At 51.3% G+C, this 13459-nt stretch overlaps 1 protein-coding gene across 1 annotated transcript in view; it reads right to left on the reverse strand.

Annotated features, from left to right (window-relative positions):
* Nucleotides 1-1586: 1586 nt before the first annotated feature.
* LOC120585701 (uncharacterized) overlaps nucleotides 1587-13459 on the reverse strand; it is a 535818-nt gene continuing 523945 nt past the window's right edge. The window contains exon 3 of the mRNA XM_039842025.1: nucleotides 1587-1964. Coding sequence (XP_039697959.1) covers nucleotides 1587-1964 — 378 coding nt within the window. The remainder of the gene's footprint in view (nucleotides 1965-13459) is intronic.

Below are 13459 nucleotides of genomic sequence, written 5' to 3' on the forward strand. Positions count from 1 at the left end.
CACTGCTGCACTGACCTCCTTAGCAAGCTCGGTCTGCAACTAGACTGAGGACTCAGATAAAAGCCACTTAACTTTTCCTTGGCTGAAGAAAGGGGCAGACGGTGGGCCATAAACCAGCATTGTTCACTCCTCCTTACCACGGCTTGTGATTCTTAGCAAAATGCCAGTTCCTAGCTATTTCTTAATGTTGGAAGAGACCCTGCCTATAAAAAGTAAAGCACTGCTGTGCAATCTGCCTTCCTTTCTTTTTGCCTAGGTACCAGCGAAGAACATCTTTCACACACGATGAACAGCAAGGGATAAATGACAGAATAAGCAGATACCCACCTTGAAAACTGTGCAGCAAGCACCAGGCTCACACCACCTCCCCACCATTACGTCATTGGCTACCTCCGTACCAAATTCCTGCCCCACTTCCTAAGACTTCAGATGAACTCGAAGTACCAAGGTAAGATCTGACTTGGAATTCGGCATAAAACTGCTAATAATGTTCGGGCTTAGCATCTGACACCCCCAAAAAGCACACCTTCCCCAGAAAGGTGAGGAGGAAACAAACTGACGAAGAGAGGGCATTACTACGGAAACAGACTCTCCACACTTAGGAGAAGCTCTTGAAATAACAACAAAACCAGAAAATCCTTTTGGGCCACTGAGCCATTGGTACCTCATACTTCGTCAAGTGATATATTTATACAATGGCCCTGCTCTTCTGGATATCTTTTTTTTCTGTTGTGTTCTGGATTTCAGCAGTTTCGTTTACAATTCAAATGATATTAATAATCAGTGACCCCCGTTTCTTAAAGGCAACTAGGCAAAAAAAAAAAAAATACTTTCCAATTCACAGAAAATCAACAGCACATTCTGGGGATGCTTCCTCCACCTTTAACCCTTGCGGAGCTTTCAGAGCTCTATCGCTGTCAATGTCAACACAGACCAGCTGTCTTTCTCCCCCTCCTCTAAACTGTAAAGTCCCTTCAAGCAGCGGCTCCCGGCAACCCACCATCTAAGCCGTCATTTCGCAAAAGCCCATCACTCAGTCTCTGAGGGTCTAAGATTTCTCCCTGGAAAGTGCTCTCGGTGTTTATATTTGCTGGAAATTTAAACTCCCTGCCGAGCAGGGCATCCACTGTTGCATCGATATATTCCGCTGCCTGCGCGATCTCAAGTGGGGAGAAAATAAAGTCCAGATGCAATCGAGACAAGGGCTGTGGCGTCCGTGGAGAAAAGTGCAAAGCAGCCCCAGCGCCTACCCCAAGGCAGCAGAGCCTGGAGCTCGCGCTCGCTCGGGGAAACAGCCATTCCAAAGGAAGCAGCCTCCCCTCCGGAACTGGGGGGGAGCTGTGGCATTCGCCCCTGCCGGGGGTGGGGGCAAAGGCCCGGGCATGAAAAGTTTGCCCACGGAGCTGGGGGCAAACTAAAGGGCACTTTCTGCGGCCGGAAGGGGCCCGCCAGCTGCGCCTCGCTCACGCCGCCCGCGGCCGGTGTGACCGTGCGAACCCGTGCCCACTGCGCCCGGGTCTCCGTTAATGACAGCAGCCTGCAACTCCCAGCGGGGGAGCAGCGGTGGCCACGCCGGGCGGAAAGGGTTACGAGCCACCACGCCAAGCGACTGCGCCCCGGGCGTGGGGGGAAAGCGAGTCCCCGGCCGCCTCCGGGCCCGGGGGCCGCCGGCTCGCTCGCCTCCGCGCCGCCCCGCGCGCCGCGCGGTCCCTACCTTGCGCGCCGGGCTGGTGGTTCTCCATGGTGGCCGCCGCCGAGTCCGCCGCCGCCGCCGCCGCCGAGGCGCTGGCCGCCGCGCCCGGGCCCGGGCCGGGGCCGCCGCCTCCGCTCAGTTCCGCCAGTCTCCGGTTGGTGGCCGTGAGTTCGGCTCGCAGGTTGGTCACCTCCTGGCTGGCCGACTGGACCGCCCCATCGATGCGGAGCGCGAGCTGCTTATTGTCTTCCATCATGCTCAGGATTTTGGCCTGGGGGCGAGAGAGGTGACAAAGAGCTGCATGATGCGCGGCGGGGGGCGCGCGCAGCCGGGCACCCCCGGCTCTACCTGTTGGGTCCCCCCCCGCGGCCCGGCTTCCCCCGCGCCCCGGCCCCAGGCACCGGCAGCGCCGGCTCCTCCGGCGCAGGAATGACAGCGGCGCCTCCAGCCGGAGCCGCGGCGGTCGCGAGGCGGCGCGGGGAGGGGAGCGGGAGGGGGAGCGGGAGGGGGAGGAGCGGGAGCAGGAGGGGGGGCAGCGATCGCCGAGACCCCGGCGCCGAGAGCGCTCGGAGGACACCGCGCGCCGCCCGGCGCTCTCTCGGCGGAGCCTACCATTCGGCGCGCGCTCGGGAGGGGGCCCGGGCCGGGGGCCCGGGCTCACCCTCAGTCTCCCGCGCCCCCCCACTTCGGGGACACACCCCCCGGGGAGGCAGGGGGGACGAGCGGCGGCCCCGAGTGGGCCACCGTGCCGCCCCTGTGGAGGGGTGGGGGGCGCCTGCTCCGAGACCGGCCCTCGGTCCCCTCCCTGTGGAGCAGTGGGGCGGCCCCCGCCCTGGCGAACTAGCGCCCCGCGCCGTGCTGGGGCTGGGCAGGAGGTGGGTGCTTGGACGGAGGGGTGCTTGGTAAAGGGGCCCCCCAGGGGACCGGGGATGGAGTGGGCAGCCAGCGCGACCTTGGGAATGGAGTTCTTGCCTTGCGGGTTCCTTGAAATGCGGGGAGGCAGCTGCAGCGGGGAGCTGGGCTGGTGCCCCGCGTGCCTCTCACCCTCCAGCCTCTCCCCACCTTCGCCTCCCGGATTCGCGCTGCCCTCCTCCTCCAAGGGACGCTCTGTCCCTCCCCAGGGCGGGCCACTCGCGCTCTGGCCTCCACTCAGACCTGAAACCGGTGTGTGCGCCCGAGGTGGACGGGTGGCCTTTAGCCAGGTCCCAAGTTTCTTCGCTGGGATGGGGTGCGAGGGGGATGAGGCCGGGACGGAAAGCTGGAAGGCGTCAGCGGGGCTTCTCCCTTGCCCCTCCTACTGGAAGTGGAAGTGCCGAAGCCAGCTGCCCCAGCTTACCCACTCTCTTCACGGAAACCCGAGGTAACCTGAAGCTCATAAAGCCATCTAGCCCTTTCTCCCAGAGCACAGGGTTTGCATTTTTCACTGGGGCCCTGGATTCCAGCCACCAGACCTTGTTACCATAGCAAACTTCATTCCATGCAAATAGGACAATTTAAAACAGCCAATGTGACGGGTCCACCACCATTCCAGCTCAGAGCCTAGGGCAGAAGCCCTTGCACAGCCTGAGGTTGTGGACCCTTGAGAATTCAACAGCATTTATTGGAAACCTACCGTGTGCATTGTATGCATTATCATCTCTTTGGAGTAAAGAGTATTACTCCCATTTTAGAGAGGAGGAAACTGAGGCTGCAGGCAGGTTTAAGCAATTTACACAAAGAGCCCACAGAAATCAGGTGAAACCAGGACTGGAAGTAAGCAGTCATCTGATTCTGAGGCGGCCCGTTGTGCCTTCAGAAGGACATGGATGCTGGAGTTTTGTTTGTTAGTTTGTTTTTTCCTTTTACAGGGAACCACGAACACAAACTCTTGCTCCATCCCCCTGTGACCCCTAAAAAGCGTTTGCAAGAGGGCAGGACAGTATTAGCTGGTGGAGCCTGTGGCAGCAGACACAATTTTTTACTCTGTCCACTCTACTCAGCTAACTGGTCAGCTGGGGACTGACCCTGACCTTAGCCTCGTTAGCACAAGTTCTGACCCACTGGGCCAGCGAAGGCACTTTCGACTTGGTATATTTGTAAAACAGGATTCAGTTTCTTGAAGTTCTTCAGTTGAATTATGGAGGGGCATCAAAACTAGAGCTTTGTGGGTCTTCCAAAAGGTGGTATCATGCTTTGGCCACTGTGGAAAACAGTTTGGGGATTCCTCAGAAAGTGAAATGTTGAATTATCATATGACCCAGAAATTCCACTCCTAGGTATACACACCAAAGAGTTGAAAACAGATTCACACAAAGATTTGTACGCAAATATTCATAGAAGCACTATTCACAATAGCCAGCAGGTGAAAACAACCCAAATGTCCATCAACAAAAGGATGGATAAACAAATTGTGGTATATCCACACAATGGATTGTTATTCGACCATGAAAAGGGAACATAAAAAGTACTGATATATGTTAAAATGTGCATAAACCTCGAAGAAACGTTATGCTAAGTGAAAGCAGCCGGACACAGAAGGTCACATGTTATATGACTCCATTTATATGAAATATCCAGAAAAATGATAAATCCACAGAGACGGCAAGCAGGTATGTGTGAACCAGAGGCTGGGAGTGGGGAGAGGTTGGGGAGTGCTGCTTAATGGGGAAGGGGTTTATTTGGGGTGATCAGAATGTTTTAGAAGGAGACGTAGTTTCACAGCATAGGGAATGTAATAAATGCCATCAAATCGTTCACTTTAAAATGGTCAGCATATATGCAAATACAAACAAAGTGAGGGGAACAGACCTTGTGAGAAAATGAAGATAATGAAGAGCAGCTCTATTTGTGTGTGTGTGTGTGTGTGTGTGTACACTCACACCTCTGTATGGCACCCATCCGAAGGTGCAGTAATTTCCCTGTTGACATGTCTCTCCCCCACTTCGCTGGGAGCTTCTGCCTGAGAGAGGAGGGTGGTCAGGGTTTGTGTTGCTCATCGTTGCATCCTTGCCACCTAACTCAGCGTCGGCACTCTGCAAACGAGTGTGTGTGAGCGTGTTTGTGCAGTAAACAAACTGACCAAGTGTTACTCATTTTCCTCTGCAGTGAGATTATTCCCACACACCAGAATCTTAAAATCAACTCAAAACACACAAAACAAAACAAAATATCCAACAAGCAGAAAAGAAAGCAAAGACATATGTCTCGGACCCCTTCTCATTTCTCTGCCTCCTTTTCCCCAACTGTGGTAGAGACATTGAAGTTTCAAGAAACTCCTAGGCTGCCTCCTAGGGTCTTAAAGAATTTCATTTTTTGAGACTTTTTTTTCCCCCTTAACATGAAACGGGGGCTTTCCCCAGCTGTGTCTCCTTACGTTCACCCACATATAAAAGGACCAAATCGCAGAGAGGAAGTCTGAGACCAATTAGCCTCTAGAATCTACTTGCTTTAAACCCAAAGTGTTACCAGTCTACGTTTCTTCCCTCCAACTTCCACCAGTGCTCCTCCTTAGGTGACCTCAGGTAACAGACCAGTCACAGAATCCATCCTTTCCCACCTGCCTAACACCCTTGCAAGCCCACATGCCTATCTGGGGGCCAATAAGCATTTACGACTCATTTCTTGGGGCTCCAGAGCTGTCTGACATCCACAGCGCAGGCTCTCTCTCTCTGGGATCCACAGCCACAAGGATCTGACAGCACTGTGCATTCTGGTTCAGGGCTCTACCTTCTGCATGTTCCTAAAGTAGCTCCTGCCTCAGACCCCAGGAAGCTGATATAAAGAATCAAGCCAGAAAAAGTATTTGCTTCATAGGGACCGGCTGCCATTTTCCCAGTATCACTGGTTGCCGTGCCTCCCTATTATCCAGATGCCACCCAAGGCTCAGGCCACACACTGACCCTTATGTAGTCACCAGCCTCTGCCAGTTTTTCCTGAGTGTTTGGTTTTTCTAAGTAGAATGAGCAAACTGTGCCATGTGCATTTGGTATCCCCGTCGAAGCTTGCCTGGGCATTTTGGAAAGTGCAAAACTGTCCCTTGCTCAGAGAAAGAAAATTCCTGATGAGAAGCAAGTCAGAGGTTAACCCATGGCTGGCAGCGATATCATATGCACCTCCCTTCTCCCATAAATAGAGTGACTTCATAGCTTAATGTCCAAACTGGGACACTTTTGAGAGTGAGAGAGGATGGTATGAATAATGAAGCCAGGATAAGTGGCATAAATTGGATCCGTCCCAGGACCCCCTGGATATGTGGTTGCCCTACCCTCTAACCAAATGATGCTATTTGGTCCTAAAAGGCCACCTTGGGACCATTTCCTCCAGCACCCTCAGTGTATACAAATGGAGAAACAAAGATTAAGAGACAGGAAGGCCCCAGCAGCCACGTTGGTAAAGGAGTCGGGAGAGATTTAAACCAGAGTCTTCAGAAATTGGTCCGTCATCCTATTGATGAGTATCCGGCACCAGGGACTGTCAAGCTCATGCCGGACCACTGGTGCACGTGGACCCTCCTAAGTTCCAGATGTAGAAGAGCAAGTCCACCGTGTCGCACAATCTGGCCTCTGACTTCGTTTTGTGCCAGTCTCCCCCTAGCTCACTACGGACCCTTAATTCAGAGTCTTTGCCTGGAATAATCTCCCTGGCTCTCTCTGCATCTGATTCCTTTTGATCCCCTAGATTTAACATGCATCATTTACCGATTTCCTAGCATGCATGGCCATTTGATGGTCGTTTTGTTTGTTTGGTTATTTATTCATTTGAAATATGGGCTGAGGGTTTGAGAGGTCAGTTGCCATAAATCTGGTTCACTGGGGCAAAGGTCTCTAAACACCTGGTCCTGAGGTCCCCAGGGTGTCCCGTTTATGCCACTTAGTCTTGGATTCTATGGAATTCAGAAGAAATAAATGCTCTTTTCTGGAGCTAATTCGATGATTTCCATTGCGTGCAACCCAATGCCCAGGTGAAGACTGCGACCCACCCCCCAGCACGTCCCCACCCAGCTGGTCTTGGAACCTCAGGAAGGCCGGATGGTGTCCAGTTCTTTTTGCTTGCACTGCCTGGTGCTCAACAGATGCTTCTCCAAAGAGTTTGTGTTTGACTGAGCAAGTTCACCCTTCCCCCCACCTCCTATAACTTCATATCCACAAAGAGACTTCTTCTCTCGTTAAAGCCCTTCTCGTCTCCAGTCTCCTTCAGGAATTCTAGTCATATCTCACTTTCCAAAGAACTTTCACATCTCACTCCTTATTCGATCCTTGCGACAACTCCATCAGGTGGAGGGGAGTTCCAGTCACCTGGAATCTGCACTGGGCAGATTAAGACGCGGAGCATAAGAGATTTATTCTAAGATCACGAACGGAACTAGAAGGTCTGTGAGGGGAGGCGTGTGCCTGCATGTCCTTTATCCTCTTTGCCTTTGGTGCTCGACACATACTTGCCAAGTGAGTGAGCTGGGGCCAGAACTTAAAGCTGCAAACATGTGGCCCAGTTTTCTCTTGACTCAATCAGGGCCCTGGTTCCTGTTTGGCTCGAGAATGAGAGGCAGTATTCACGTGCTCCTGGCTTCGAGGGGAAGTTCATACTCGGGACAGGGTGGCAAAGGGGAGGTCTGAAAGAGAGACCAGTGTGTGACGGACCCCTGGGCCCAGGACTCAGTGCCCTGAGGAACCCCGACGCTCCCTTGGGTCGGCAGGTGGCTGCCCACAGGAGCCAGGGGGAAGAATGGTGGCTCTGCCTCCTGCACTTCAAATTTAAAGGTGACTTCCTGCTAACAGTGTCCCCTACCGGACTGTGTGAAACACATCTCTGGACTTCAGGCTGCTTCCGATGTTTCTCAAAGTGAGGATGAAGACCCCCCGATGTGGAGGTCTCCGGGAGATGCTTGCTCAGATGTCAACCCCAGCCCCACGCCTGACCAACCAGCATCTCGGCGGAGGTGCTGGAGGTCTAGGCACTCAGGACAGGTTCTCATAAAGCACTGAGCACACGTGCGAAATCCGTAAACGTGAGGAAGCTTCCGAGCGTCGGCAGTGGCTGCACAGGCTCCCTGCTCTTTCTCTTCTGGATGCTGTGGGTCCCGTGTCTTTCTTTCTGCCTTCCTCCACTCAGGAGTCCCTAGGGAATCGCCTCCGCTCTCTGCAGATGGATGCTCTATTTATTCAAATTGTCACATGCGAATCCCGGCCAATCTAGGAGATGTATCTTTTGTACATTTACACGATTTACTTGGGCTGAGTGGGTTTTAACATGTGCTCTGGGGAAAAGGGCAAAGCCTCTCTCAGACGAGGGCAGCCCGGCCTCGGGCTCCAGGTGAGAAGATTGGGGGTGGGAGGGGAGGAACATAGAGAAGAGTGTGTAGGCAGTGAACCCCAACAGCTAAGCTATATTCCCTTCCCAGCAATGCCCCCCACCATTAGTCACCCTCAAAACCACAGTCATGAAATGAAAGGATGGAGAAAGGAAGAAACCAGGTGGAAAAAACGGAGCAGAGGACCGTGGGGCTTAGGGAAACAGCCCACAGCCGCAAGACGGAAGTACGTGTGCAGACATAGATTGTGTGTGTGTGTGTGATTGATACACATATGGCATGTATAGTAATGCACCCATAATGACTTTTTGGTCAACTATGGACCACACGTAGGATAGTGGCCCCACGAAATTATAATGGAGCTGAGAAATTCCTCTGGCCTAATGTTGTCACAGCCGTCATGACATTGTAGCACAGGGCATTACTCACAGGTGTGTGGCAATGCTGGTGTAAACAACCTACCACACTGCCAGTTGTATAGAAGTACAGTATACCACATTCTTACTGTACGTTTTCTATGTTTAGATATGTTTACATACGGAGATACCGTTGTGTGACAATGGCCTACAGCATTCACTACAGTGACATACTGTATAGATTTGTATCCCAGGAGCAATGGCCTGGACCAGGGGTCTCAGACCAGTACCGGTCCATGGCCTGTTAGGAACTGGGCCGCACAGCAGGAGGTGAGCAGCGGGCCAGTGAACGAAGCTTCATCTATATCTGCAGCCGCTCCCCAGCGCCAGCATCACCGCCTCAGCTCCACCTCAGATCAGCAGGCATTAGATTCTCAGAGGAGCACCGGTCCCTGGTGCCACAAAGGTTGGGGACTGCTGGGCTAGACCATCCAGCCTCGGTGGGTAGTAGGCTGTCCCGTCTGGGTTTGTGTCAGTGCGCTCCGCGATGTTCACAGGATGACGAAATCACCTAATGACGCATCTCTCAGAACGAATCCCCGTCGCCAAGTGACGGATGACTATGTCTGTGTGGAAACAGCACGGTGATTAGTGTGAAGAGTGACATTCTCCTCCTGGCTTCCCGAGCAATCTCGTATCTAAAGACAGGAATGTTGCTCAGGCATATCCCTTCTGTGCATGTATTTAACCAACCTAGTTACTTACTTCTGTGTGTTTTTCATTTGCAAACAGTTCTTTAATAATCACTTATAATTCAGAGGCTCCTGTGTATGAAATAGGTACATTTTAAATATACATACTAACCACAGACTTAAACACATAAGCAGATATACTTAAAGCACGTACTTCTTGACAGAAGTGCAATTTTTTTGCTCCTTGAAGGTTCTTTGGTTTTTTGATAGGTTTCTTATTTGGTATTATGTGGTGATTACAAGGGAGTGTGCGTGATGGCCTGGCCTCTTGGCTCTGTCACAGCCTCCAGAAGTGACACTGGACAAATAACAACAGCCGAGCAAAATACAAAACCTTGAGACAAATATGTCCATCTGTAGAAAACCATCACTACAGCCCAAAAAACTGGTCCGACCCCCAGGTATCTCATTGGACTTCCTGGCCTCTCGTGTCAGCTGTCTCCACGGGCTGGGAGCTTTTTTGTTTTCCCAGCACCACAGGGCAATCTCTGAGAGGTTTCCTCAAAAAGGCTGAAGATAATACAGCCAAATCTGCCAGCCATTCAGTCATCTAATTCCTCATCTCGGCGAAGCCCCCTCTCCACAGCCTACTGGCGGGACGATGCTAACTGACATCACCGATGATCTCCCCCTTCTCTGTGGGTGAGAGGAGAGTCAACACATAGGCTCCGGAGTCAGCCAGACAAGGGTTCGAGTCCCCGCTCTTCCACTTAGTAGCTCTATGACACTAGATGGGTTACTTAGCTTCTCTGAGCCTCGACTTCCTCATGACTAGAATGGGGTAACGTTACCACCTGCTCTGTAGCCTTGTTGAGGAATTAAATGAGACAATGCATGCAAAGCATTTGGCAGAGTGCCTGGTGCCTGGAAAGAACTCAATGGATATTATCAGCGATGCAGACACAGATGATGGAGATGACGACGGTGATGATGATGATGGTGACAGTGATAGTTGTAAGGGCAGCTCCCATTCTTTGGCGATCCACTATAGCCTGCCACTCTGTTCATCCATTTATTTCCACTAACTCAGGCTGGATCTTCCCAATACCGAAGACAGGTGTCACTACCCACTTTTAGCAGATCGGCAATGAGTCTAAGGTCTCTGCCTTTTCTTTCTTCCATGTACCCCTCTGATACATGAACACAGTCTCATCCCTGTGTGCACTAATGCACCAAGGGACCTTCTGTGTCCCTTCCAACCCCACGCCCTTCGTCCTCTGCAAAAGGCACCGATCTGATGGAGAAGCAGACAAGGGAGCCGCTCCCAGTGCCTGGTACATTCGTTTCTCCAGACTCCGGGGACTCGTTCGGTAAATTAGTTCTTTTAGTTCATGAAATGATACCCCAGTGGCTTGAAATACTTTACAGACCTACCCTAAATGGGTAATTTATTCTTTTCTCACTGATAGTATAATTCTTGTCATCTCCATTCTATAAAAATTGCTTTCTGGGCTCCCTAGGGGGCGATGGTGGGGGAGGTCGGTGGGGGTATTTTCTGAACAAAAGTGCATCGACATGGTAGGGAGCAGAGAGGGACTTTCCAAAAATGGGACTTTCAGGATCCCTTTCTCCCCATATTTTGATCTTTCTCTCGTGCTATTCCACCAAAGAACATCTCTGGCAGGAGAGTTTTTTTCCACTCATTTCTTCTCCTGATCCCGCTCTTTGCTCAGACTCTTGTGGGCTTCTGCTTCTCTCTTAGTTCATTTCTTTCCGCTCTTAGGATGCCTTATGCACTAAGTAGCCCCTGAGGACCAGTGCTTCCTCACCCAGACAGTGAAGAACAGTGTGGCCCTCGCTCAAGGCCACAGAGGAGACGCTGTATTAGGAACCAACCGACTAAGTGAATTAAGATTCTAATGCCCCTGGACGACTCGTTCAAAGGGATGTCATACATGGCGATCGTGTGATCTTTTTTTAGGAGTCAGAAGTAGCAGTAGTAGGCAAGAGCCTTGGACTCTTTCTTTCCTTGAGTCAACACTAAACTTTTCCAGCACTAAAATGCCTAGGGAAAAATATTTATTGGCCCAGTTGTATAGACTTGGGGTCCCCAATCCCTGGGCCATGGACAGGTATCAGTCCATGACCTGTTAGGAACTGGGCTGCACGACAGGAGGCGAGTGGCAGGCGAGCGAGCGAAGTTTTATCTGTATTCGCAGCCACTCCCCAGCGCCAGCATCACCGCCTCAGCTCCACCTCAGATCATCAGGCACTAGACTTTCATAAGAGCACCGGTCCCTGGTGCCAAAAATGTTAGGGACCACTGTTATAGACTATTCGATCCAGTGTGCCTGCACCCATCTGCCCCAATACTGAGGATTAACCGTCCAATTGAATACACAGAAGAGAACTATTTTATGCAATGTTCAGCTTATTGGGATAATGGGCCCTTAGCCAATAAATTGCGAAGTTGCCATATATATCTTAATGGACTGCGCCTTTATTTGTTTACCTGCATTCTTTTATGCTGGGGAGATGTAAAACAACTTGGAACCCAGTATCTGGAACCGCAAGGCCGTGTCATAAGACGTGTGCGCATTTTAAGAGGGAACTGTATTTTCGCAGAGCGGTGTCAGTCACCGTGACATCACTTTCGGTCGGCATCCTCGGTCGTCTTGGTAGCAGAACGATACTCTGACCCCTCTGCAGGAACAGCTAGCTACCAATACTTGTTCCATGTGATAAACGAAGAAATAGGAAGTTTGGCTTTAAAAGGGGGCGGGCGCAGATGTCAAAATGAGAGCCGAGGGAAGGAGTCCAGTCTTTCTCTTTACCGAGCGTTCCCTGGCACCCCACACCCATACCCGCAGGCCTGGGCCCTCTGTCCTGCTCCCTGGTTCCATACCTAGCCGCCCACACCGCTGGGGGCGTCTGTGCAGAGGCTCTGAATGCTGTCCTGTGTCAAAGAGATAAAATGGTCTGGAAAAAAGAACGAGAGCCGCAGTTCCTTCCCTCCCCCTGCCCGCAAGGAGCCCCGAGGGAGTCCTGCAGAAGGTCACCAAGCTCTGGGAGCTTGACAGCGCTGGGGGAGAGCGGTGAGCCTTAGTCCTCTAGGCATCGTTCAAAAAGAAAAGGAAGACAGATTGAGGTTCTCGTCCTGTCGTTCATTAGGAGACATCAAACCAAAGTTTGAACTTCAGTGTGTCCTACCAGGTGGCCTGGTCCAGGGTCCTAGCTGGCCCCGTTGGAAAGCCTTTGCAAGAATTAGAAAAAAATGTGTCCCCTTCCTCTGGCGAAACGCAGCCCTGCTCGAGAGCACAGACTCAGAGAACAGAACTTGGCAACTAAGCAGAAAGTGACCACAGGCGTCATCACCCGTTGGATTTTTCCCTTAACTCAAGACTCCGATGGCAGAACTAGGTTCTATTTTTTTTTTTTTAAGATCTCTTTGTTATTATTGGTTTAGTTCAAACCCACACCCACTTTTACAAACCTATGTAAACTTTTATATGAAGAACACCAAATAAAGTCATTGGACTTTTTAAAATTAAATGTGAGCGACGGTATAAATCTGTTCTTTTGCAAAGTTTTCTAGACTTTCCAAGAGGCTAAAGGAGCCGGCAGATTCAGAATCTAGTTTTGCCTGAACGTGTTCACGGAAGGGGGCGCTAAGCACCTAACTTAGGTCCCTACAACAACCCTATGAGGAAGAAGCTGCTCTTATTATCTCCATTTTACAGATAAGAAAACCAAGGCTCAGGGAGGTGAAGTCACCTGCCCCAGGTGACACGAGTAACAAACGGCAGGGCTGGGACTCAGGTCAGTGAGATGCCAGTGGACGCCACTTTACTACTATTTGTTATCACCTCCTTACACCCAAACTCACCTTTTGTGCTGTGGAAGCGAATAGTAGAGTCGGGATTCACATAAACAACGGGACTGAGAAAGACAAGGAAACAATAGCCCTTTTTCTGGGGAAGCGAGGGGAAGGGAAGAGGGGAATGAGCAACACGAATGTGGACCACAGGCATCTCCTCCGGGTGGTCTTCGCCTGGCCACTGAAGGAAACTTGAACATCCCTGCTTGGACCTAGGATGCTGGGAGCTTCAGCCGGTCTGATTTTCCTTCAGGCACATCTCTGTGATTTCAATTACCAGCAAGTGAGGAAAGAACATCGCCCGGTCTGTGGATTTTAGAATTTTAGATCTAGAAGGGACCTCAGAGCTCCTAGGTCCAACATGTTTTCTTTACTGATGAAGAAACTGAGCCCCTGACTTGCCCAGATGCCCCGGACATGCAGGGGCAACACTTACTATTATTATTATTATTGTTATTATTATTTGCTTATGTTGTTATAAGTGAGCACGCGGCCGTGGGAGATGTTCCGTAAACATTTGCTGAACCGCATTAAATTGTGGCATTTGATCGCTCC

Source organism: Pteropus medius, unplaced genomic scaffold (assembly GCF_902729225.1).
Source record: "Pteropus medius unplaced genomic scaffold, Ma_sr-lr_union100, whole genome shotgun sequence".
Classification (NCBI taxonomy): Eukaryota; Metazoa; Chordata; class Mammalia; order Chiroptera; family Pteropodidae; genus Pteropus; species Pteropus medius.